Here is a 27844-nt window from a genome sequence, read left to right as displayed (position 1 = left end):
CAATCTACATTGTCTTCCTTCCACCAAAGAAAACTAGACAAAAAAGGTCAGAATTGGACTTGTTATTCATACATTTGCATTGATTTAAATACATTACATACAATTTCTACAGTGCATTAGAAGAACAGTAAGAGGCAGTAGGACTCACAGCCCAGCCTCTACTCCCTGACACTGGGGGACAGGGCCTATGGCTGCCAGAGGGCTGGGCCGTTCCATGAGTGCCATCCAGAAGTCTGTCCTGGGACTCTGGGCCCCGGGCTCTCCCAAAGTCCACATTCAAGGCAACCTGAGTACAGGTTTCAAAGAGAACAGAGAGACCAGGAAAGGATGCCCCTCCCACTCTCTCAACTGCTAGGACTGGGACCAGCCCCCTCTTACACTGGACCCAGTTTCCTTCCCACAGAGCTGGTCTGGGTGAGGGCAATGTGCCGATCTGCTTGGTTGGGGGTGCAAGTAGATTCCTCATTAGACTCCTCAGGCTCTCTTGATGCCCAACTTTACCACATTTTTATACAAAGATGTCTGTGGAGAGCTAAATACACCTGGGCCCCCTTCCGGCTTCTGGGAGCCCTATTGCTCCTGCAGTCTGAGGGCAGGCATTCTCAAAAACATGGTCCCCAAGGCTAGTGTCCAAGTTGGCTGACGGGGATTGTCAGGGGAGCTGTGCCTTTGTCCACAGGGGATGCACATCCAACTCCCAGAGACTCTTCCCGTCAGCTGGATGGAAGCCCAAGATAAGCTGGCTCCAGGGGCTGGGATGGAAGGACAGCCTGGCCCAGCTTATGAGAGAGCTGTACATCTCTACTCTGTCTCCTGGACGGCAGGAGCTGGGCAAGCAAAGGGCACAAGACATAGTCCTTGCTCCCTTTCTTTGGTTGCTTTTCAAACCTTCAAGATAGTTTTTTTCACAGCTGATTGACCAATCGCAGGGTTCCAGAAACTTGGGAGTCCAGTAGCACAGGGCTGCTCCTGAGCTACAGATGGCACCCTCTTTTCTCCCTTGGGGGGTGAGGGGGCCCAGTTTGCTTTGGTGTAGAAAGGGTTTGGACACCTGGCAAGGGGATAGCTGAGGGAAGAGACATGGAAGCAGGAAGCGCACTGAGCTGGACAGGCACTGGGGAACAGTTTGAAGGCCTCTCTCCTTTGTGCCCCGCTTTTCTCAAGAAGCCATGGAAAAACTGGCCTGGAACAAAAAGTCAGGGAGCAAAGCGCAGCTACCAATTAGGAGGCAGAACACAAGCAGCAGTGGTAGCATAAAGAGAAGTCCAAAGACCTACTATCCTGTTCTCTTATGAGCTGAGACCCACTCCAGAATCCAAACTGAACCCTCAGAGTTGAGAAAAGAAACATCTAAAATGATGTGAACAAAGGAGAGGACTGGGAGTTTATCACCCATGGCTAAGGCCAAGGACTCAGGAAGCAAGACGGGGATAAGTTTGCCCAGAGACCAATTACAGCTCCCAGCATACACTCAGGCTACCTGGATCACTTGTACATGCTGGGGTGTCCACGTCCACCCTCCTGCCTTTATCTGAGTGACAGGCCTGCACTTGAGAGATTGGATCCCTAGCAGAGCAGAGAGCAGAGTTGATCTATAGGATCATATACAGAGCTGCTAGGAGGTCTAGAACAAAAGTAACCCCGCCATGAAAATTCCATTTGGAGGCTTTTAGTCAGCCTACTGCACTGGTGGGAGGAGAAAGAGAAGACTTGGCAAAATCTCAAAAGAAAGGTGGGCTTCTGTCTGCCCCAGGACTGCGGGTAACCCAGCTGCCTTGGTCCATGAGAGTGAGGCACCTGAATGTCTGGGTCCATGCAAATCTAGGTCTGGATTTGAGGTTTCTGAAAGAATCTGGGATTCTGCCTGCGTTTTGCTAATAATTTAAATTTTTGTTATTTGTTTGTTTCTGATGCAGAATATAATGAGGAACTGAACAGAGCCCAGGTGTCACCAGGAAAGGGAATTTCCCAGCCTGTCCTCAGGAGAGGCTGGAAGGCAGATGCTCCTTCCTGGGCATCTGGACTCCTTCCATGGAGCTCCAGCCTTCCTCAGCACTCAGGGGAGCCCACCAGCATTCACTGTCGCTCTGTTTGTGCTTCTCCCTATGCTTGGGAAAGCACTGAGGGGGATGGTGAGCAGAGAGGGAGGGCTCTCTCAGGCACTGCTTTCTACCGGCTTTTCCTGCAACCCGCTCCCCAAGTTTCCTCCTAGCCCCTTGGGCTACCACCACGAAAAGAAGGGCTTCCGACTCTGAAAGCTCTGTGTATAGGACTCGCAAGAAGACCGCTGGTGGGAACGAGCTGTCTCAACAATCACAGGTGGCATCTGGACCAGGTGCAGGGGACTCTTGTTGTCTTTCAAGGCCTGAGTCAGATTTAGGATCTGCAGTGGGAAAAATGAGATAAATTAAGAAAAGGCATAGGCATCCATGTCTGCCTTTAAAGGGAGACTGGCAGACAGAATACTCTTATAAATCAATTTAAAAAAAAAATAAACAACATGCTAATGGAAAACTGTACAAATAATCTACTTATAAGAGTAGGACTATCTCAGATGAGCCTCCCCCCCCCAAAAAAAGAGTAGGACTATAAGTAGGAAATATATAGAAAATGGAAAGTTCTCTAGTCATTTTAAAAATGAAAATTACAAAAAATATCGCCTATATTTTGGCCTTCCAGTTAAAAAAGATAAAGAAGAAGGAGGTGACTCAGAGTTGGGGAGGGTTCAGAGAAGCTGTAGGGCTGGAAGATGGGACAGTCTTTCAAAAAGGCCAGTGGACAACAGAAGTTTAAATGTAAACAGACCTCTGACTCAGCACTTCCATTTTTAGGACTCAGACAACAACTGTGGACATGCACAAAACAGTTTAAACCAATACAGTGCAGTATTGTGTATAAGTGAAAATTATATAAATGTTCAAGACTATGGGATCAGTTAATAATTTAAGGAATAATAAACAAACAATTTCCCGGCCAGCATGGCTCAGTGGTTGAGTGTCGACCTATGAACCAGGTCACAGTTCGATTCTTGGTTAGGGCATATGCCTGGGTTGCAGGCTCAGTGCCCAGTGTGGGGTTTGTAGGAGGCAGCCGATCTATGATTCTTTCTCATCACTGATGTTTATATCTCTCCTCTCCCTTCCTCTCTGAAATCAATAAAAATCTACTAAAAAAATAATGCCCTGGGGTATTCCTTAGCTCTCTTTGAAGGTGAAGTGGGAAGAGAAGAAATAATATAACAGAAATTATAACCAAAGCCTATATCTGAGTGCTTACCATGTGTCAGGCATTGTTTTTACTAAATATTTAGTATGCATTATCTCGTGTAATCCTCTAGCCAACTCTGCAAAGTATTATCCTGTTCATTTTATAAATAAGGAAGTAGAGGCTCTTGTCAAAAGCCATGGAGCATGTAAGCGGTAAAACAGACTAACTCTAGACTTACCTCTGTTTTTGTTTTGTTTTTAATATATTTTACTGATTTTTTTACAGAGAGGAAAGGAGAGGGATAGGGAGTTAGAAACATCGATGAGAGAGAATCATCGATCAGCTGCCTCTTGCACACCTCCCACTGGGGATGTGCCCGCAACGCAGGTACATGCCCTTGACCGGAATCGAACCCGGGACCTTTCAGTCCACAGGCTGACGCTCTATCCACTGAGCCAAACCGGTTTCGGCTAGACTTAACTCTTTATCAGCATGGTATATGGTCTGCCTTGAGCAACTGGTGGACAAGGATCAGTGGGTAAATTTATCAGTGAACTATCCAGCAAGTAGTACAGAAGTAAGCACAAAATAAGCTCATCACTAACCACCAGGTACCCTGGAAGAGGTGGGAGACTGGGAGGGCTACCTTTCTCTCATGTGTACATGCAGAGTCACAAATATGTATGACATACTGAAAAAAAGTATAAAATACAATCTCTATATATTTATTCAAAATGAGCATATAACCCTCCCAGAGAGATCACAGGGTTGACACCAGATGACCCAGGCTTACCTGTCCCCGCATGACAGCAATCTGCTTATGGAACTGGCCCCTGTCGAAACCAGGATCTTTCTGCAAAAGAAGGGCAGAAGGAGACGGAACCTGAATGAATTACTCAGAAGAATCCATTTTCCTACCCAATTAGAAACTTGCTAGTAAAGAAAACCTACAGTAAGGCTTGTGAGGTTTAGTGAAGTTAACTCCCTGCTTCACAGTTGGGGAAACAGAACAAGTAAATTATCTTGTCCAGCATCTCATTAACTCTAAAGAACTCCAGTGCTCCATTTGAAAATGAGAGCTCTGCAGATACACTGAAGCCACAGGACACACATGGTACACACCGGTGCAGTTCATCACAACTGCCAAATTTTTTCATACTAATCCAAACTAGATCCTGCTATCCACATGTGGGAATCTTGCTCTTCACTGGCTAACAGAAGCCAGAAGGGTGCTAGCCATGCTCTCTTGACTTGTAATAGGGCCAATTACAAAAACCTTTAAGAATGTCTTCTTCAATATGGTTAAAAGGCTGATATTTCCAGGGCTAACCTTGAAGAGTTCATATAGGTCCTCCTCCAAGTCCTTGATAAAGTTAGGGTCCGATATCTTTGGAAGAATCAGATCTTTGATCTCCTGAGAGAATGGAACTTTTGCTTGGGGCAACCAGGCCCAGTAAAAAGGATCTGAAAAGAAAGATCAAAAGCAAATTTGGTATTGAAAAAAAAATCCCTACCCATCTATGTCTTCCACCCTCTTCCTTGACATACAATAGAAAAATTATAAGAGCTGTGAACCCTAAAGGTTACATAGTAGGTGAAAGAACTAGCATTCAAACCCAGATCTGCCTAATCCCAGAGCTTGTGCTCTTTCCCAGGTATTACTAGTGCATGGTCTTCCAAGATGCAAGCCTGTGTAGAATCAGTGACTTACCCCTTCTGACACTCCTTCTGAAAAGACTAGTGCTGAAAGGGGCTAGTGACCCTTACCTATATCTCTTCCTCTTTCTAAAAGTTTCTCAGTTATAACAGGGCAGGAAGAGCTGGCTTCCAGAATGTAATAAGGAAGACAAGAGCACTGAAAACAGCTTATATTTACACACAAATAGAATATACTTTTGCTTTTTTGTGTATTTTTTTTTTAACAGAATACGTTTTTAAAAAGATACGTTGTTTTTTTTTTTGTTTGTTTGTTTTGTTTAACAGAATACGTTTTCTCAGAAAGAATGAGAAAAATACAGAGAGGAGAAAACTCAATTCTGTGCTTCTAACGGGAACAGCATAGGTAAAATTGTGACACCGGCTTACATTATGGAGTCACTGCCATGTGCCAACCATTGCACTACAGTGCATGAGCTGCGTTATTTCATTACTTTTTAGAACAATCCTACAATACGTGCATTTATCTACCTTGAACAGGCAAGAAACTGTGACCTAGCAAAAGATGGCCCAGATCACACAGTACTCTTGAGACTTACATGCCCTCCAAGAGTCAGGATGCTTCAGGGGGAAAGCCAGCCCATTGTCAATGGCAGCCACCTTGATAACAGGCTCCTTCACCACCACCCAGTCTGTGTCCTAAACAGCAAGGAAACACGAAATACTGAGGGCCCCACGAGCCTCAGGCCCTTTAAAGTAGTAGCAAAGCATCCTCTCTCATCCTCAGGAACCAATCCTTAGTCAACGTCTGAACTAGTTTTCACATTGTTTTCTGAACTTAGCATACTTAGGACACCTCTGACTCAAGGTTCTCAGAGTCCCATTCTCACATTCATTCTCACATTAGGAAAGGTACACTCTCCAGGAGTTCCCACAGTCATTGATAAGAAGGGAAATGACAATAAGAAAAGATAACTATAAGCCAATCCTCCTAAGGAAAGGCAGTGAGATTCCTGAGGATATGAAAACAAGAAAAACAAATAAATATTGGTTTGTTCAAGTCCTTCTGTGTGGACCTTGACTCAGATGCCACTTCACTGGTGGTGACAATATTTTTCCAGTGAGATAACAGAACCATGGAAGATAACAGCAGCTCTTGCACAAGGGAGTCTGTTCCCTGCTTCAGTGATCCACAGAAAGGAAAAGGACAAGAGCTAATGCAAAAAGAATGGGGCAGGCTACCTGTGACAGCTCATGACACTCCCATGACTATCTACTTGGCTCCATACTTCAGGGTCAGGGAATGTGGGTGCCCTGGGACACGTCATTCAAAGTATGAAATCCTGAGTTTTACCCAACATAATGGGAGAATCTGTATAATTTTTGTAAGTTCTTCAGGTAATTCTGATGCACAAAATTTGAGAACTATTATGGAAGTGAAAAACTATGAGGATGTGTTAACTAACCTTACAGTGGTAAATATTTCACAACATATACATACTAGAGGACTAGTGCACGGATATTTGCAATGGTGGGGTCCCTCAGCCTGGCCCGCGCCTTCTCACAATCCGGGACCCCTTGGGGGATGTCAGAGAGCCGGTTTCAGCCCAATCCCCACAGGCCAGGCCAAGGGACCCTACCAGTGCAGTGCACCATCAGAGTGGGGAGGGACCGTGGGAGAGCTCAAGGGCTTGTCCAAGCACATCTCGTCTGGTCTCGATTGGCTGGATCCCAGCAGCAAGCTAACCTACTGGTCGAAGTATATGCATATTGGTGGTCAGTGCCATCATAACAACTGGTCAAATGGCTGAACACTTAGCATATTAGGCTTTTATTATATGGGATATCAAATCATCATAGCCTGCTTGCATGGCTCAGAGGTTGAACGACCATCTATGAACTACGAGGTCATAATTAAAATCCCAGTCAGGGCATATGCCTGGGTTGTGGGCTAGATCCCCATCATGGGGTGTGCAGGAGGCAGCAATCTATTGTTCTCTCTCATCATTGATGTTTCTACCTCTCTCCCCCTTTCCCTTCCTATCTGAAATCAATGAAAAAATATATATATATATGTTTTAAAATCATCATATTGTATAACTTAAACTTATACAAAGCTATCTGTTGTTAATCTCAACAGAAGCTGAAAGGGGAGGGGGGGAAACCACATGAGGAATAAAAACCAACCTCATTCTTTCCTTGTCCAGGTAGCCATCACACTAATATTTTTCAATGTGCAGGCTGAGCAGGATAGACAAAATGTGGTGAACTAGGGAAAAAATGAGAGCACAGAAACCTAAGCAGCACCCTGGTTAAGCTCAGTGGATAGAGTTGGCCTACAGGTTTGATTCCAGTCAAGGGCATGCCTCTGTGTGAGCTTGATCCCTAGTAGGGGGCATGCAGGAGGCCACCAATCAATGATTCTCTCTCTCTTCCTCTTCCTCTCTGAAATAAAAAATATATATATATACTTTTTTTTTTTTTTAAAGAAAGCAAGCTAAGCAGCTTTCTCTAAACTGATGTTCTTTGGAAGTGTGGTCTGTTGTGAAAAATGCTCCAGGGTCACAAAAGCTTAGAAATCACTCAAACAGGTTCATTTAATGCACATCTTCTCAGACCTTTACTATGCTACTATGCAACGTGAATCTCTAAGAAAGGCTTGAAGTATGTCCCACATTTATGTGAAGTTTATTTTATTCCCATTAACATTATTTAGTAGCATATTACTTAAAAAACAGATAGAGGAAAACTCTACCAAACATTAACCTATCAATTTTAAATATATGTGCTACCCCCCAATTCTTTTGAATGCATATACTCTACTTCATCCTCTTCTTTAAGATGTAAATGAACCTCTTACCCGAGTGCTAGAACTATCCATTGGACAATCATATTTAATCAGCCAGTTGTCGTTGCCACGATCTATCAACAGAAATATAAAGTTAGCAAAAAGAATCCCACAGAAAACTGGGGCAACTTTCATTTTCATTGTGGACTAGTTTTTTTGGACACTTGGCCAATCACTCTACTGAGAACAACTACAAAGAAATATATTTTAAAATCTCCTAAAGGCTTTGGAGATTTTAATAAGATCGTTGACAGTTAAAGTATCAAGATCTGGGAGAGAAAGGAAATCTAGAGAGGACGTCCAGCATTTGTGACTTCTTTTCCTATAGAGCACCTGATGATTTGGGAAGAGGCTAAGAGGTCGGATGACTGGTTCATTATGCTGCTTATTTGTGAATGTTCAAAAGTCTCCATAATCATTATTAATGACAATAGTATTGTCTTCCAGTTTTATATAAATGTGTTTATATATGCATGTGTACATATCTATCCTATATAATAAAAGGCTAATATGCAAATCGACCAAACGATGGAATGATCGTTGTGCACTTACCATCAGGGGCAGACACAATGCAGGAGCTGCCCCCTGGTGATCAGTACACTCCCACAGGGGGAGCTCCGCTCATCCAGAAGCCACGCTCAAGGCTGGCGAGCTCAGCGGCAGTGGCAGGAGCCTCTCCCACCTCCGTGGCAGCACTAAGGATGTCCGACTGATGGCTTCAGCAGGGAGTGGGCCTAAGCCATCAGTCAAACATCCGAGGGCTCCTGGACTGCAAGAAGGCACAGGCTGGGCTGAGGGACCCCCCCACCAAGTGCATAAATTTCATGCACCGGGCCTCTAGACTAGATAATAAAAACCTAAGCAAACCTTAAGGCTAAATGACCAGAACGGCCGGTTGCTATGACGTGCAATGACCACAAAGGGGCAGACGCTCAGCACAGGAGCTGACTCCTGGTGGTCAGTGTGCTCCCACAGGGGGAGCGCCGCTCAGCTAGAAGCCAGTCTCACAGCTGGTGAGCTCAGCGGTAGTGGTGGGAGCCTCTCCTGCCTCTGCTAAAGAGCAGCGAACCTAGCGGTAAGGAGCAGTAAGCAGGCAGGCAGTAAGGAGCGAGGGGTCGCAGACATCCCCCGAGGGGCCCTGGACTGCAAGAGGGCACAGGCCGGACTGAGGGACCCCACCCCCACCCCAGTGCACAAATTTCGTGTACTGGGCCTCTGGTACATATATAATTAAAACACATGACAATAATAGTATAAAAGTCTGGAGATGGATAAATGGAGCTGATGGGTTCTAAGATCTTTTCATTGTACAAGAAAATAGTAAAAGTACCAATTAATATTAGATTTGGAAAATCAAAGATTCACATGGTAACCACCAAAAAGAAAAGGCAAACATATAACTTCTAAGCTAAAAGAGAGGAGAAATAAAATAATAATAAAAGAATTTAAAAGAAAGAAAGGAAAAAGAAAAAAATAGCAGAGAGAAAGGGAGAATAAAAGAAAACAGAAAAACATAGAAAGCAAATAATAAGATGGTAGATGAAAATTTAAACATATCTATACAGACATTATAAATTAAATGCTCTAAAATTAAAATACAACTGTTTCACTGGATAAACAAAATTGACCAACTTTCAGCTATAAAGGTTAAGGGGGAGAAAAAGAATATTCAAATTACTGAAATCAGAAATTAAAGTAGGGACATTACTACCGAGACTACAGAAATAAAATTTAAAAAATGAAGACAGTACTGTGAGCAGTTTATGCTAACAAACTGAATAACCTAGATGAAATGAAAAAATTCCTAGAAACATAAAACCTACCAAAACTAATCCAAAAAGAAATAGAAAATCTAAGTGAACCTATTATTAGTAAGAAAATTGAATCAGTAATCAAAAATCTCTCAACAAATAATAGCCCTGGACCTGATGGCTTCACTAGTGAATTCTACCAAACATTTAAAGAACTAACCCCAATCCTCCTCAAACATTTCTGAAAAATTGAAGAGGAGGGGACATTACATAACTCATTCTACAAGACCAGCATTACTCTGGAACCCAAGTCAGACAAAGACACAATAAGGAAACTACAAACCAATATCTCTTATGAATATTTATGCAAAGATCCTCAACAGCCCCGGCTGAGTGGCTCAGTTGATAGTGTTAACCCCTACACCAGAAGGTTGCAGGTTTGATTTCTAGTCAGGGCACATACCTAACATTCCTAAGTTGTGGTTTGATCACCGGTCAGGGTGTATATGGAAGGCATCCAATTGATGTTTCTTACTTACATCAATGTTTCTCTCTCACTCTCCCTTCCTCTCTCCCTAAAATCAATAAAAACATATTCTCGGGTGAGGGTTAAAAAAAAAATCTTCAAGAAAATACTAGCAAACTGAATTTAGCAGCATATTACAAGATTATACACCGTGACTAATATTTATTACTGGAATGTAAGGATGGTTCAACCAATGAAAATGAATCAATATAAATATCACATTAACAGATTGCTGATTTCAATTGCTACAGAAAAAGCATTAGACATTATTCAATATAATAATAATAATAAGCTTCCATTTATAATAGCATCAAGAAGAAAAAAATACTTAGGGATTAACTTAACCAAAGAAGTTAATGAAAACTACCAAACACTGTCCTGGACAATGTTGCTCAATGGTTGGAGCATCAGCCCATGCATCAAAGGGTCATGGGTTCAATTCCTAGTGAAGGGCATGTACCTGGGTTGCAGGTTCAATCCCTGGCCCTGGTAAGGCACATGCAGAAGGCAACCAGTCAGTGTGTCTCTCTCACATGGATATTTCTCTCTCTCTTCTGTATTTTTCTCTGTTCCTCTACCAATCTCTCTGGAAATCAATAGGAAAAATACCCTCTGGTAAGGATTAAAAAATAAAAAAATCCTACAAAACAATTCTGAAAGAAATTACAGAAAACATAGTAAGTGGAAAGATATCCCATGTTCATAGACAGGAAGAAAATATTACTAAGATGCACTAATACCTGAAACAATCTATAGCTTGAATGCAATTCCTATAAAAACCCCACCACATTTTTTTGGCAAAAACAGAAAAACCCATCCTAAAATTCCTATGGAATATCTAGAGACTGTGAATAGACAAAACAATCTAGAGAAAGAACAAAGCTAGAGGACTCATACTTCCTGACTTCAATACTTGCGACAAACTGTATAGTACTGAACACAGTGTAAAGACAGACATAGTAAAAACCAATGAAATAGAGTCCAGAATTAAACCTTTGAATATATATGATCAAATGACCTTTGATAAAGATGGCAAGACCATTCAATGGGGGAAAGACAGTCATTTCAACAAATGAGATTAGACCCTCCCTAACACTACATATATACAAAAATTAACTCAAAATGGATCCAAGACCTAAAATTATAAAATTCTTAAAAGAAAGCAAAGGTCAAAATGCTTCAAGATATTTGATTTGGCAATTATTTCTTAAATATAATACCAAAAACACAGACAACAACAAAATAAAAAATAAAGTTGGACTTCATGAAAATTTTAAAATTACATCAAAAGACACTATCAACACAGTAAAAAAGCAACCCACAGAATAGAAAAAAAGTATTTACAAATTATGTATATGATAAGGGATGAATATCCAGAATTCCTACAACTCAACAGCAATAAAACAACCTGACTGGAAGATGGGCTTGAATACACATTTCTCCAAAATACAGATGCCCAAAAAGCACTTAAAAATATGTTCAACATAACTAATCATTGGGGAAATGCAAATCAAAATTACAATGAGATACCACCTCACTATCATTAGGATGGCTACTATAAAAACAAACAACAAGAACAGAAAATAACAAATGGACCAGGATGTGGAAAAATTGGAGCTCTTCTGGGGTGTTAATGGAAATGTAAAATGGTATAGCCACTATGGAAAACAGTATAGTGATTTCTCAAAGATTAAAGACAGAATTACCATATGACCCAGCAATTCTACTTCTTGGTATATACTCAAAGAAATGAAAGCAGTATCTCAAAGAGGTATTTGTACATCCATGTTCACAGCAGCATTATTTATAATAGCTAAAATATACCACAGAGAAGCAAAAGGTGCTATATACACATACAATGGATTACTCAGCCCATGAATGAACCTTAAGGATATTATACCAAACTAGAGGATATTATATTAAACAAATTCGTGCATGGATAGGGTCCCTTAGCCTGGCTGGTGATCGAGGCCTATTGGGAGGCCGGCCAGCTGGGGGGAGTGACCATAGGAGGTTGGCATGCCACCCCCTGATTGGGGACTGGGGCAGGAAAGACCATGGGAGGTTGGCTGGCCAGGGAGGGTGGAGGTAGGGGGGGGGGGGGGAGGCAGCGGGAGGTTGGCTGACCGGGAGGAGAGGCCACGGGAGGTTGGCTGTGGGAGCGCACTGACCACCAGAAGACTGCTCCTGCGTTGAGCGTCTGTGCCCTGATGGTCAGTGCACATCATAGTGACTGGTCAACCAGTCTTTCTGGTCATTCAGTCGTAAAGGTCACTTAGGCTGTTATATATATAGATGAAATAAGCAAGTCACAAAATGACAAATATAAGAATTAACTTATATGAGGTACTCAAAGACAAAACTGTCCTGTGATAGGTCTAGCTGCTATAAAATTACTAGGGCTCTGGCCAGTGTGGCTCCAGGCCTCCTCCTATGCCTCATAAGTCTGGCACAGAGCAGAGGACCACTACACTGCTCACCAGTGTTGCGGATGATGTAATCCAGCACCACCAACCGTTCAAACTGCAGCAATAGTTGCCGGTTAGTGTTCTCAGGGAGAGGTTCTGCTTCAAAACGCCGTAGCCAGAAGTCTGCATCTTTATAGCCTTCAACAAAGAGCTGGAATGAACCAACCTGCAACCAAGAAAGAGGAAGAAAGTTATTTCCCTATAGCCCAAGTTCAAAGATCCCAAGAGTAAGCCAGGGACCCAGTAAGGTCTTGTGAATTTTATATAAGAGGAGGAAATGTTTTCAAGATGTTTACTTCATCTCCTTGCAAGTACAGGAGAAAAGGGCTGTGATGGTGATTCAAATTCAGATTCAAGAAACCCATCCAAATGGTCAAGTGGAGTAAAGGGAAAAAGTTAGGTTTACTTCTCTTGAGCACCTCATTTATTTGATATCGAAGATACTATAAAATGTGCACCTGATCAGTTTTCCCCTTTTCACCGGCTGATAGAAAGCTCAGGGCATTTAGGCGGTTGATCTCTAGCAAAAGTCTAGAATACTTCTGGTACCCATCTGAGATACAAATACACTGAGTGGCCAGATTATTATGCATTCAGAGGTCATAATAATCTGGCCACTCAGAGTATGAGTCTACAGCAGGGGTGGGGAATCTTTTTTCTTTCTGCCAAGGGCCATTTGGATATTTATAACATCATTCACTTAATATAATTCACTTAATATAAAAATATGTTGCTATGAAAAAAGCTAGATTTTTTGAATTTGAGTCCCACCTGCAGGGCCGGACGTTCCCCATCCCTGGTCTATAGACACCTTGCTTCACCACTTGGATGACGATGGCATGAAAAGTCATCACGTTTGATAAACCACATAAATACAGTCTATACCTTTGGTGGTAGCCCGATGCGGTTAAACCGTTGCCCAACTTTTGGCACTTTCTCTAGCGCAAGCCGCTTGCCCCTGGACTTCACTCGGTCAATGGCACTATAGTTGAAGGTCTCACTGGCGATGTGTACTACCTACAGTTGAAAGAGAAGAGATACCTAGGTTAGAGGTAGAGTCAAGTTTAAAAAACTATCCCACTATGGCAGAGAATAATAGCTTGATGCTCACCAGTACTGTTCCTCTTGTAGGGCACACAGAAGGAATACATCTCTCAGTGTTCCTAGCAGCTTAGATGGAGTATAAGACCAGTTTGGGCCAATGGAATGTTGACAAACCACATCACAGAAGAACCCTAGACACCTTGTCACTACATGGAATGACATGGGACCTAAGAGAGCTGCCTAAATGGCATAATTCTATGATGTGAGCTAGAAATAAACTCTATTACAATATATTAAACCACTGTGATTCAGAGGTTGTTACAGCAGTTAACATGAATTACACCGACAAATACAGCTACCTCCTAGATTAGTAGAAGATGGCCCAATGCCCGTTTCTCTCCAAATAAAAACAAATTGCGCCCTAGCCAGTTTGGCTCAGTGTAGAGAGCAACGGCCTGAAGAGTCCTGGGTTCGATTCCAGATAAGGGCACATACCTTGGTTGCAGGCTGCTGGCCCTGGTCGGGGGCATGTGGGAGGCAACCAATCAATGTATCTCTCTCACATTGGTGTTTCTCTCTGTCTCTCCCTCTCCCATTTTCTCTAAAAATCAATGGAAAAAATATCCTCAGTTGAGAATTAAAAAAACAAATTGCAATTTATGCTATACCCTTTTATTTCCTTCTGAATTTTATACGATGTGCAATTATTCACATTCAAAAAGTGAACATTAAAATTATTTTTAATTTTTAGTGAATTGTTATATTTTGTTTTAATTTAAAATTTTTATTTATTAAATGTATTGGGGTAACATTGGTCAACATGAATATACAGGTTTCAGGTGTCGGTTTCTATGTTACAAGATCTGTATACTGCACCATGTGCCCACCAACCAAAGTCAAATCTTTTCCTGTCACCGTATATTAGGACCACCTCTCTCCCTCACCACAATGAATATTTATGTAGACTATATCTGGAATATTACACAAGAAACTAATAGCAGCAGCTATCTCTGAGAAATGAAATCAAGTGGCTGGCAGACCGGGCTGGGAGGAAAGCTGCATTACTCTTCTCCATTTACTCTCCTGTGCTTTCTGATTTTAGCACTAGATACATGCACTGCCTCTTTAAAAAAATAAACAAACAGGCCATCAACATTGCACTTGACACTTGATTGTCACATTGTGATGACAATCAAGTATAATCCATAATCCATATGTACACCTATTATCATACTTATCACATTGCCTTGTGACCATCCATATGTATATGTATATCTAACATCTTTCTTAAGACTAATGAAATTAGGTGAGGAAAAGAACACTTTACTCACATTAGCATTCCCAAATAGTGTCTGGCACATGTTCAAAAATATTAAGTGCATGAATGAACGAGTTATAAGCTTCTTTCAGAGTCAGCAACAAGTGGATTTTTGCATATAAATATGTAAAATCAAATTTATAAGAAAATTCTTTTCCTAAGCCTTGCAAAATTCATTACAAATAAACGAATTATTTTGCCCATGAATGATAGAGATAGAAAGGAGCAAAATAATTCCCTCCTTCCCTCCTTTAACACATCCATCCAGTGCAAGGTATTGTAGAATGGCACTCATGAACATGGTGAAACCCTAGTTCTCTCAGGCCATAAACCACCTTTCCCACATCAGATTTATTTGCAATCACTCTTCATAACAGCCCCTTTTCCCCTATGACTAGTGAAACTATCATCACTGAAACCTTACTGGAACAGAGAACAGAGACAGCTACCAAATGAAAATTAGAGCCTTACTGCTTAAGGCTACTCTGCAACATGAACCCCGTTTCCGTAGTGACAGATGCTCGGATCAACTGGCTAGAATCCTATCACAGGGTGGGGAGGTGGGGTTAGGGTAGGCAGAGATACTTCCTCTTACTATTCTCCAGCAGCTTTTTGTTAAGCTTGCAAAGTACTGTCTCATATCAGTCTCATAGAAGACAAGTATTTTTGTTCCTGCTGAATTTTTGACGCAAAAGTTCCTCAGGCCTCATTAAGGTTCTCTAACAGACACCGAAACTGGTTTGGCTCAGTGGATAGAGCGTCGGCCTGCAGACTGAAAGGTCCCGGGTTCGATTCCGGTCAAGGGCATATGCCTTGGTTGTGAGCGCATCCCCAGTGGGGGGTGTGCAGGAGGCAGCTGATGGATGATTCTCTCTCATTGGTGTTTCTAACTCTCTATCCTTCTCCCTTCTTCTCTGTAAAAAAATCAATAAAATATATTTTTAAAAAAAGTTCTCTAATAGAGAAAGAGGAAGATCAGAGATGGGGAAGAAAAGGATTGTGATTGTGTGTGGTGAGGGTAACATTAATGATTAGAACAGTCATAAAAATACTAAGATTTAGGGAGTGTTTACATTGTTCCAGGCACTGGGCTATTTGTTTTACTAGTAAATGGATACTGTGTAATCTTAATAGCCATGCTATAAAATAGTAACTATTTATATCCTATTTTTATAGTGAGGAAACTGAACATGGGGGGTGGGGAGACTTCTAAATGACTTGCACAAGGGCAACCCACTAAAAAGCTGCAAAGCCAGAATTCAAACTTAAGCCCTCTGATTCTTAGGCACTGCACTCCAGAAGTACAGGCAAAGCAGTCAGGCATAGGCCGAGGGCACTCTGTTATTTACCTAGTGAAGAAAGGATATTAAAAGTGATGGGCATAGGGGGAGAAAGTAGGCATGACTAAATGGATCTTCTATGGCCCTATGAGTTATCCTTTTCTTGAAAGTTTCTGGAGAAAAAGTGGAAAGATCATTTTGTTGCATTTCTCCATTTTTGTTTTTAAAAGCGTTGTCCCAAGCCCCATAACTGACTTGATTGAACTTTCACATTTGAATTAAAGACTGTTAAACATGAAAAAATAAAAAGTAAAAAAAATAAAAAATAAAAGTGATGGGCAAAGAGTATTTAAAAGAGTTTCTAAAGTTTAGGAGGGGCCTAGTAGAAGGATTTCAGGTTAGAGAGGAGGTCATAGGAACATTATTATACAAGAAGGTTAAAGTGTGCTATTTAACTATACACACACAGGCAGGGCTGAAACATGAAGGGAAGGAATGAGCTGCACAAAGCCAAGCAGTGAATTAGATGTCAAATGAGAACTACAAACCCAGAATTATGATCAAACATTCTCTCCTAGACCTGAAGTTGGAGGATCTCTGGTATTGTTTGTCTTTTTTAATGATTAAAAAAGAAAATCATCACCAGAAGATATTTTTCCCATTGATTGCTAGAGTGGAAGGGAGGAAGGAGGGGGAGAAAACATGGATGCAAGAGAGACACATGAGCCGAGACCGGTTTGGCTCAGTGGATAGAGCGTCAGCCTGTGGACTGAAAGGTCCCGGGTTTGATTCCGGGCAAGGGCATGTACTTGGGTTGCGGGCACATCCCCAGTAGGGGTTGTGCAAGAGGCAGCTGATTGATGATCCTCTCTCATCGATGTTTCTAACTCTCTATCCCTCTCTCTTCCTCTCTGTACAAAATCAATAAAATATATTTAAAGAAGAAAAGAAAAGAAAAGAAAATCATCATAAGATATTTTTCCCATTGATTGCTAGAGTGGAAGGGAGGAAGGAGGGGGAGAAACATGGATGCAAGAGAGACACATGAGCCGAAACCGGTCTGGCTCAGTGGATAGAGCATCAGCCTGCGGACTGAAAGGTCCTCGGTTTGATTCCAGTCAAGGGCATGTACCTTGGTTGCGGGCACATCCCCAGTACGGGGTGTGCAAGAGGCAGCTGACGATGATTCTCTCTCATCAATATTTCTCTCTATCCCTCTCTCTTCCTCTCTATGAAAAATCAATAAAATATATTTAATAAAAGAAAGAGAGAGAGACACATGGATTGGTTGCCTCCTGCATGCTCCCTTACTGTGGCTGGGGAATTTGCAATTGAGGTACATGCCCTTGACTGCAATCGAACCTAAGACCCTTCACTGCAGGCCAATGATTTAACCACCAAGCCAAACCAGCCAGGGCTGGTATTGCTTCTCATTGTTTAATATTCCATCACCTATCCAGGTGGTCCTTAAGGAATGCTTACTATTAAGTATAGTACTTTTCGAGGTGCTGAGAATGGAAGAAGAATATTTCAAGAAATGGTCCCTGAGCTATCCCTTTCACTTTGGTATATCGTAAACCTTTTCAATGGACAGACAGACTAGGAAGAAGAAAGAGTCCAGGGTGCTCCTTTGATTCCCATATTTACACAGATCCCACTGGGATTCCAGGAAGAGTGCCAAACGAGTTTAAGGCTAGAAATCAGATTGCTGCAGGATTTGAGTCTGTCCTGTTCTGGTGGCCAACTGTAAACAAGAATGTGGTTGGATTAATTACCAGCAAAGGTTTGTTAACTATACTCAAGACGCAGTTAAGGCATAGCCAAACAACTAGATGCCACCAGCAGGATGACCTGTAAGAACAGGTTGGCCTTGGATATAATTTCAGCAGAAAAAGGAGGAGTATGTGTAATGTTGGGAGCCAGTTCTGTACATTATCCTGACAACACAGCAGACGGACCATCACTAAGGCCCTAAAGGGATTGGAAACTTTAGCTAATGCGTTGCTAGAATCCTGGATTTGAGGATCCCTTCTCTGATTCACTAGAGCAATGGTTTGGAAAGTGGAAGGGAATGATGGTAGCCATATTCACCTCTTTAATTAGGAGTCACAGTGATGGGATGTTATATCATCTCATATATGAGAGGACTTATCCAAAGGTTAATTGAAATCACATTGATAAAACAGCAAAATAGTCTTCTAGACACAGGAAAGTCATGGATGTCAGCTGAGTTTAAAGAAAAGAGTTTAAATAAAGAAAAGGGGGGAATTGTGAGAATAAACAAGTAATCTTTTGTGTCAAAGAACAGTTTAGGCAGCTGCCATTTTGGCTTGCATGACTTGTAGCTCCCCTAGGGGCCACCATCTTGAAATGGTCAACCCTTTCCTTTAAATTAGCCAATCGTGAAAGACTGTGAGTATAAACTCCAATCAAGAGTGAGGGACAGGTGACGTGCGTCAGGATTAAAAAGCCAAGCAGACCACCGCTCAGGATGGGTGTGCTCCCAGACCATGTGCTTGTGCACCGTCCTATAGGAGTGTTTGTCTTGAAAAAAAGAAAAAAAGAAAAAAAAAAGAAATGGTCCGTGACTTCTATACTTACAACTAGTTGGCTTATTGTTTGGAATTTGATGGCAAAGAAGCAGACATAGTTAAAAATCCACAACAGGAACATTTTCTTCTATAATACTCTGGGAAGCCCTGGCTGATGTGGCTCAGTTGGTTGGAGTGTTATGCTGTGCACTGGAAGGTCTAAGTTCGATTCCTGGTCAGGGCACATACCTAAGTTTCGGATTCTATCCCCGGTATGATACATAAAGGAGGCAACTGATTGATGTATCTCACTCACATAGATGTTTCTTTCTCCTCCTCCCATCTCTCCTTCCCTCCTTCTCTAAAATAAAATAAAATAAAATAAATAAAATAAAATAAAATAAAATAAATAAAATAAAATAAAATAAAATACCATGGAAAACAGAAAAAGAGGTTTGAAGGGAAGCTCCTGTTTCCTGATCAGTCTCTTTGCCCACGGAGTCAGCTAACTAAACCTGTGAAGAATACTTCAAGCAGGGGTTTTTAATCTAAGTGTGGATTTGCCTCTTGGGACACCAATTTTGTTATGCTGTGATAAGTACCAGAATCCCATAGTATAAAGATGAGGAAGTAGAATTCCATGTCAGTTCCCTATAGGGGTCAGGCCAGACCTTTACTCTAAACCTCAGCTCATTCTAGTCCTCCTTGCTGAACCTTACATAAGTGCTTAGCTGATATCAGCTAGTCCATTCTAGACTGTATCTAAATCCTAGAGTGATTTGGAAACCTAAGAAAGTGAGCACAAAAGTAGCTGGGTTTCTAATCTGCTTAAGGTTATCTGGGATCCAAAGATGCAGGGAGCCCATAAATATGCATCACAGTGTGAGTAAACTTCCTGAAATTGTAGGCAAAAATAATTTTTTAAAATATTTTTTACAGAGAGGAAGGGAGAGGAATAGAGAGTTAGAGAGAGCTGATGAGAGATCAATCAGCTGCCTCCTGCACATCCCCTACTGGGGATGTGCCAGCAACCAAGGTACATGCCCTTGACCCAGAATCGAACCTGGGACCTTTCAGTCCACAGTCCGATGCTCTATCCACTGAGCCAAACCAGTTAGGGCAATGTAGGCAAAAAAATTTATGTGTATTCTTCTCAGGACAACTTTCATCAGGTGAGCAAATCATGAGTTTAAACCTAGCTCTCCACACAAAGCCCTTGCAAAAAAAGGCTGAGAACCCCTAAACTCAGGGCATAAGCGTGCTCAAGACCTAATGATCTCAATAACCTAACATGGAGCAGGGCTTAGGCCCAGGAAAACTTTGTCTAAGGCAGTAAGGCCCTCTGGAGACAGGTCACTGACCTTTGTACGGGGTACAATGTTGAGTTCCAGTTTTTGGTCCACCAGGCTGGCCCCTGCCTCTGAAAGATAGCCCTGGTTGAGGACAAGGCAATCACGGCCAAAGCAGCAGGGACAGCAGAGCTTCTGCAGCCACTTGGTCCACTTAGGATTAAGGTGCCCATAGGGCTCTTCATTCTTGGGTTTGAAAACAGCAATGATCTTCTACACAGACAAAAAAAAAAAAAAAAAGAATGTTAAAGGCAAGTTGAGTAAAGTAGCTCACAAACCAGGTCAGCAGGAAAATTAAATTTAATTAATTAATTAATAAAATAAATAATAAAATACCCTGGAAAAAAAGAAAAACAGGTTTGAAGGGAAGCTCTTGTCTCCTGATCAGTCTCTTGGCCCACAGAGGCAGCTAATTAAACCTGTGAAGAACACTTCAAGTAGAAGTTTTTAATCTACAATAGAAGCATGGTTCCAAGTACCAGAAATGAGAGGGCCTGGGCAGACAGCCTCTACTTATAGAGTTAGACACTCGGCTTCTCCCCAGCTTATAAGGGGAAGACACCAGCTTATGTATGCAGCTAGGAGACCCAATGATACAAAGGACTGTGGCCAAAGAAGTTGCCAAGTCTGGTATATGTGGCACAACAATCAGCTAAAAGGAAATTAGTAAAGTATTATGGAATGAGGTTAAGAAAACGTCTTCATTGATGGTTGATTTCCTCTATCAGCTTTACTATCCCACCCCCTGGATATTAATGAAATCTTACAATAAAAAGTTCAGAAATGACAAAATATGAAAGCAAGAGAAAAAATAATCACAGCAGTAAAAGGAATATGGTTAGAATGGGGTTCTCTTAAGTCATTCTAATAGACAAGAGACCAGGACAGGAGAGGCCACAAAAATTAAAAATCCATCTTCTCTAGGCGACAGTAACTTAATCCTCAAAGGTCCTTGGAAATAGGGGATGCTGCTGCAACCTAGAAACTATGGTCCTCCCTCCTGAAGATTTCTTTCCCAGGCTAGTCAGCTCTCTGAGGTTATTTTACATCTTTCTCATTCCCTGCAATCCCCCAAATTGGTCATTTCAAAGAAAGAGAAGTAAATATGCTATTCAAGTGATGTCTCTTCTAATCATATGACTCTTCTTCTCCCCTCACCCTACAGCCAACTCAAGCTAGTCTGGGTCATAAGACATTTTCCTGTGGGTATCACTTCCTGAATGGCAGGCCACATCAGAAAACATACACCCATCTGCCTGCATTAATTAAGTACCCATATTAGGAATTGACTAGGCACATCTTTCCAACAATATTTGGTCAATCACAAGGCCAGTTCCTTCAAGAGGCCTTGTAAGGATTTGAGAGAGCTAGAAAAATACAGAACACTCTTCCTCCTTCAAAAAGAATCAATTTATTCTTAAAGATAAATAAACTTACTTATCCACTGGAAAAAATCAAATGCATACATTCATAAGTCAGAATTACATTCTTATTTAAAGTGGCTAGTAAGAGGCTGAAGTTAACAATCTTCCTCTCCATCTCTGCGCCCTTGAATCCTGGGCTCTGAATCACACACCTCACCACTCAGAGGATGACGGATAATCCACTGTAACCCTCTGAAACCTGGCAGTGAATCACTGGACAATGTGAGGCATGTCTCAGAATTCAATAGTCAGTTCAATTGAAGCACAATTTGGAGTTTAGCAAACTGGTCCCCAAAAGGGAAAACAAGACATTCCTATTACTAGCGAGGCTGAAAAATGCCAGGGCTGAGGTTTAACTACTTCCACTTAAAGAAAGCAGAGCTTGAAAGCCAAGAGTACAGCCAAGCATCATTTATAGACTAACCCTGGCCAGTATGCTCAATGGTTAGAGCATCAGCTGGCGCACCGAAGGGTCAAAGGTCCAATTCCTGGTTAAAGGCATATATCTGGGTTTTGGGCTCACTCCTCACCCCTGGTAGGAGCACATGCAGGAGGCAAACACTCAATGTGTGTCTCTCACATCAATGTTTCTTTCTCTTCTCACCTTTCCCTCCTTTCCATACTCTATGAAAAACAATGGAAAAATATCGTCAGGTGAGGATTAACAAACAAACAAAAAAATAGTACTGCACTGATTTCATGACAAACTCTTGGTGAATAAAATATTTTTAAGAGGTTGAAATTATGATATAAGGCCAAATTCCAATTAGGATTATTTATCTAATGAATTTACTATTCTCAATGGTCATGAAAGCATCTTTTCAAAATCATATGACTTTTCCCCTAGCTGCTTTGGTTCAGTGGATAGAGTGCCAGCCTGGGAACTGAAGGGACCCAGGCTGGGTCCCACTACGGTGCATGCAGGAGGCAGCTGATCAATGATTCTCTCTCATCATTGATGTTCCTATCTCTCCCTCTTCCTTTCTAAAATGAATAAAAATACATTTTAAAAAATCATATGGCTTTTGCCTTACTCAATGCTAACGTACCCAAGAAAGCCTAATCCAGAAATCAATGGGCATATAGCTTAAAAAAACACTCAAAACAGGAACCATGCCAAGGGATTTCAGGTGTCATATTTCATTTAATCTTCTCAATAAACTAGTGAATCCAGGCTATTCTTTGATTCTTGGAAATATGAATATCTAGTATTACTAGCCTCACAAAACAGAAAATACTAAAAACAAAAAACAAAAAACAAACTTTAGTAGGTGATTGAGTATGAGACTTGAAGTGCAAGGATGTAACTGAGGAGGGTAATAGGAGTGCTCTCTACCATGACTTCTGACCTAGCAGTTTCCATTTTACTGTTCCAGGTCCCTGCTTGCTTGCCCTGAGGGAGAAATAATCCTAAATTGAGAAATGGAGTCAGGGCTGTTATCTTAAAAAAAAAAAAAAAAAAAACTGTTGGGACTGTCTAGCTCCAAAGGTAATTGTCACAGAAACTATTGTTCTCTCCTGATCCCCCTTCTTCATTGGACACAGGAGCCCGACTTTTAGCTGTGCAAAATAAAAACTATAGTTCCAGGCACTACTGCAGCTAAGTTCTGGACAATGAGATATAAAGAGGAGTCTGGAGCAACTTCTAAAAAATGCCTTAAAGGGAGTGGGCATATGATCCCTCTGCCCTTTCTTCTTCCAGGTGGCTAAAAAGCAGATAAGATGTCTGCAGTTTGAATAGCCATCTTGGATTATTAAATAGAAGCCATATACTACAGATGGCTGATCAGCTGGATAGAAGTTTGCATCCCCAATAAAGTAAAATGCCATTTTTGAGTGGCTTAGACTTCTTTTATGAAAGTTAAATGTACTTTTATTCAAGTTATTTTTTAAAAATTTTATTTATTGGTTTTAGAGAGAGAATATTAATTTGTTGTTCCACTTATATATGCATTCATTGGTTGCTTCTTCTTTTTAAAAAAAAAATTTTTTTTTTCATTGATTTCAGAGAGGAAGAGAAAGGGAAGGAGAGAGACAGAAACATCAATGATGAGAGAGGCCGAAACCGGTTTGGCTCAGTGGATAGAGCGTTGGTCTGTGGACTGAAAGGTCCTGGGTTCGATTCCAGTCAAGGGCATGTACCTTGGTTGCGGGCACATCCCCAGTGGGGGGTGTGCAGAAGGCGGCTGATCAATGTTTCTCTCTCATTGATGTTTCTAATTCTCTATCTCTCTCCCTTCCTCTCTGTAAAAAACCCTTCAGTCCACAGGCTGACGCTTTACCACTGAGCCAAACCGGCTAGGGCCTGAGTCATTATTATTTTAAAATTTTTATGCACACAGTCAAATTTATTCTTAACCAAAATAGTAGCTGAAAAGAGAAATCAGGAATTCAAATGACACTAACTCTGAGGCAGCAGAGTAGAGTATTTAGGAGAAAGAACTCTGGAGCCAGTTTGCCAGTGTCTATATCCTGTCTCCCACTTCCTAGCTGTGAAATCTGGGTCAATTACTTATACTGTGTGCCTTGGTATCATTATCTGTGGGGATAATAATAGTACCTACCCATGAGGGTGTGATGTGAATTAAGTGAGTTATTATTTGCAAAGCATTTAAACCAGTACCTGGAAAATAATAACTATCTAAGTATTATATTTGTCAAGTAAAATAAACTCATTGAGAGCAGGGCCAAAGATGATAAGACCAACTACAGTGAGTCTGCGGGCCAGTCTGACACACCACAGGATTTAGGAAGTGGTCCTCTGCTCTAAACCACATTCTCCTCAGTGGGAGCAGGATGGTTACATTAATAAGTTTTGTCAGGGCACTTGTGTTTCAACATCCCCTTTAAGAAAGGACAGTGGTCAGGGAATTATAGAGACTGAGATCCCACAAATCACCAAGAAATAAACCAGAGTCTGTCATTCTCTGAGGCCCAAATACTGAGATAGTAGTACTTTATCTGCCAGGTAGAATTGAGAGATCATATTATTCCCACCTGTCAGAGCACCTGATCACTTAGCTGATCTGACACACTTCCAACAGAGCTGACACAGTATTATGACAGAAAAACAAAAACCTTCCTCTGGCTCCTGTATCTAGCAAAAATAATCAGTCAACAAGGCAAATAAAAAAATACACCCACTCATATCTTATCTTAGATGTCATTCTGGTTCTCCAATACAAAGATGAAAGTATCTTGCTAACATTTAGACCTCAGAGCACCTAGCTTTCTTTTCTTCTAAAAGTGATGGTTCCCCTTTGAGCTTTTCATTTGACTCTCTGCTCTCTTCTTTGAGGGACTCAGAAATACCTATTTCTCTTAAAGCTTTTTCCAACTTGGTCTGTGTTAGAGTTGACGGCAGATTTGCTCTCTGAGTCTTGGTGATAATTCAGGGATGACAACACCTGGGAGAATAACTAAATCATTCAATGAACCTAACCAAGCACTACAGGTCACAGCACATCCTAGCCACTCAGCACTCCTATCAAAATAGCATCATCCATTTAAAGAGTTCATAAGGGGGAAATTTGAGGGAGCTTTAAAATCATTCTAACAAATATAATAATAACATTTTCCCAATAAACCATTCTGGCCCATAGATAACTTTAGCAAAGAATACTTGATATTTTTTGACCCACTGATATTCCAATGACACCTCTGCAGTTCTCAAAAGAATAAAGGTAGTTCACTCTAAAAGACCACCAGACATTCAAACTGCAAACCAGGAAAATCTATCATATAGCTACTGCCTGCCCTCACTCCAGCTACTTCAAACTGGACATTTAGAAACCTCCGCTGACTGCCTTCACAACTCAGAAACTGAGATTAAAATCTGTCCCAATCATTAACCTTTGTTTCTCTTTTGTTTCCATAGAAATGACTCTTATTAAATGACTGTGTAATAACAGGCCTAACTTTGAGAGCCTACATGCATCACTGCCTCCTGAAGTGAGACAACTGTTTAACTAAACTGACTTATTCTCAAGTCTGAGAGACTGGTTCTAAAGATGATGCAATCTACCAACTCCACTTCTTGAGCTGGACTTCTTGGGAAAGTTTCAAAGGTGGAACTAAAGGGGAGCAAATTATACTACCCAAAATGTGTCCCTTTTGCATGTGGATTGTTTGAGCTGAAGGCAATCAAGAGCTGGCCATCTAGACTGAAACCGGTCTGCGGACTGAAAGGTCCCAGGTTTGATTCCAGTCAAGCGCATGCACATTGGTTTCCGGCACATTCCCAGTGGGGGGTGTGCAAGAGGCAGCTGGTCGATGTTTCTCTCTCATTGACATTTCTAGCTCTCTATCCTTCTCCCTTCCTCTCTGTAAAAAAATCAATTAAAAAAAAAAAAAAAAAAAGAAATCCTAGATATCTTCATGTTCTCAAAAAACAAACAAACAAGGAGCTGACCATCTTGCCGAAACCGGTTTGGCTCAGTGATAGAGCGACGGCCTGCGGACTGAGAGGTCCCGGGTTCGATTCCGGTCAGGGGCATGTACGTTGGTTGCAGGCGCATCCCCGGTGGGGAATGTGCAGGAGGCAGCTGATCGATGATTCTCATCGATGTTTCTAACTCTCTATTCCTCTCTGTAAAAAAATCAATAAAATATATATATTTTTTAAAAGAGCTGGCCATCTCAGGAAAAACTTTTACCTCTTCTTTAACTGCCTTTAAAAAAAAAACGTAGATAAGGGATCTGGCCCAGAAAGAGAGCTATTACCAGAGAGATTTTCTTTCCTGTAGGACTTACCTGCATGGCAGGTAAAATGTCTGATTAGCAAACACCTGCTCTTAACTTCCCAGTGAATTGCCCTCCTCCCCTTTGAAGCTCCAGCCCATATCCCTCAGCTGAGATGGCATAGAAACCTCAATTGCCTGACTGCCTTTGAATCACATATGTTTATGGGGCTTCCATAACTTAGGAAATCAAATTTGTCTTTCTCCTGTTAAAAAAATAAAAATAAAGATCATCTCTCAGCTGCCTCATCCCATCCCCATCCTCCTTTATACAAATGCAAAGGACAAAATAAAGGTCAGCCAACACTTTGCCTTAGCTGAAAAAGCCAACTATGACAGCCCTGGGAGAGAAATGAAAGTAAGAAGGCAGCTGACAGTCCCGTGATTCTAGGACTCCATTCTAAGCTTGAGGAACCATAAAAATGTTTGAACAATTTCCCCCAAAAAAGTGAGCAATAACCAGACAGATGAAAACTGGTGATTCCACCCACTCTCTCACCATCGTCAGCCAATGGGAGACCCGGGAAGGCGGCAGGAAAACATCCTCACAGCACAGAGGCTGGAATGAACCCTGAAGAGTCCCTGCCTGACGGGGCTTCCAGTAACACTGGTTTGGTCCCAAAAGGGAGAGAAAAAACGGGCCCATATCCCAAATCGGTAAGTGTGTAGGTTAATGCCCGAATAGCAGTCGCTGCACTTGACCGAACCTGCTAGAAAGCAGCACCTCCCCGCGCCTCTCTGTCCAGAAGCAGACTGCCCCACCACACAGCTGGGCCCTCCGCCTGTATCTGGTCAATTTCCTCTTTTTCACTTTCCGCTCACTCCTCCCCCACCGAATAGGTTCTGATTTATTTCTCCATTCCACAGAGCTTCTCCATCCCCGTGGGCGTTCCAAAACCCTGCCGAGGGGCTCCCCCTGGAAAGTTTCTCCCTTCTGCGACTTTTCTTTCTGCACCCCTTCTCCTCTTCAAACCCCCCCCTCCCCCCCCGGCTGTGCGGAGCCCCAAACTCCCCTGGCAGGCCCGCTGTCCACGCCGCCCAGCTCTCACCCCCTGAGGGTCCTTGACGAAGTAGCTTCCGCTGGAGCCTTGGTAGATGCGCTCGGGGAAGATGCCGCGCTCGATGGCCACTTCGGCCTTCCGCACCACCGCCTCGAACTCCGGGTCCTCCGGGAACTCGTTCCGCTCCCGGTGGGCCTGCGCGGCGTGAACAGCGGCCACGGCCAGGGCCTGGGCGTGAGCCGCCACCGTCTGGATCTGACCCTGGGCCGCGGCACCCCGGGCCCGATCCAGCAGTGGCTGCCGCTCCCGGTCGTGGCCTGGCGAGCCCGGCGGAGAAGGGACAGGGCCGGTCGCCGCCGCCGCCGCCGCCGCCGCCGCCGCCGCCACTCGGATCGCGCCCCCCGGCACCTGCGGAAAGTGAGCGCCCGGGCCGGACGGGAAGGTATAGTCCGGGGGTTGGGCCCGCTCGGGGGACACTAGTGGGCTCGTCTCGTCCATCCCTCAGGCCGCCGGCTCGGGGACCCGGCGCGCAGCGCACAGCTGAACTCCGGGCCGGGACCAATCCCCAACGCCCCCAGCATCCGCCCGGCCAACCAGGTGGCGGCGCCTCTCTGGCCCCGCCCCCACCTTCCCTGTTTACTTGGTGACGAGTAAGCACAACCCCCTCGCGCGCGAGCAGTGGCCAATCAGGATCAGCGACTA

At 42.5% G+C, this 27844-nt stretch overlaps 1 protein-coding gene across 2 annotated transcripts; it reads right to left on the bottom strand.

The window, feature by feature from the left end:
* Positions 1-47: 47 nt before the first annotated feature.
* PI4K2A (phosphatidylinositol 4-kinase type 2 alpha) lies at positions 48-27761 on the bottom strand. 2 transcript variants are annotated; one of them, XM_084904095.1, is made up of 9 exons: positions 27191-27761; positions 19991-20191; positions 13342-13473; positions 12469-12622; positions 7724-7785; positions 5463-5562; positions 4538-4671; positions 4001-4060; positions 48-2383 (listed from the first exon to the last, which is right to left on the bottom strand). In XM_084904095.1, the coding sequence occupies exons 1-9, from the start codon at positions 27638-27640 to the stop codon at positions 2222-2224; spliced, it is 1455 nt and encodes a 484-aa protein (XP_084760221.1). In that variant the 5' UTR covers positions 27641-27761; the 3' UTR covers positions 48-2221. The 2 variants fall into 2 exon arrangements, with proteins under 2 accessions (XP_084760221.1, XP_084760222.1); XM_084904096.1 differs by lacking the exon at positions 19991-20191 and having other exon boundaries at positions 27191-27731.
* Between the last annotated feature and the right edge of the window lie 83 nt (positions 27762-27844).

The sequence above is a fragment of the Pipistrellus hanaki genome (assembly GCF_964339955.1).
Source record: "Pipistrellus hanaki genome assembly, chromosome: 14".
NCBI classification, from domain to species: domain Eukaryota; kingdom Metazoa; phylum Chordata; class Mammalia; order Chiroptera; family Vespertilionidae; genus Pipistrellus; species Pipistrellus hanaki.
Note: the sequence above shows the minus strand (reverse complement) of the source record. Positions and strands in the feature narration are given on the sequence as shown.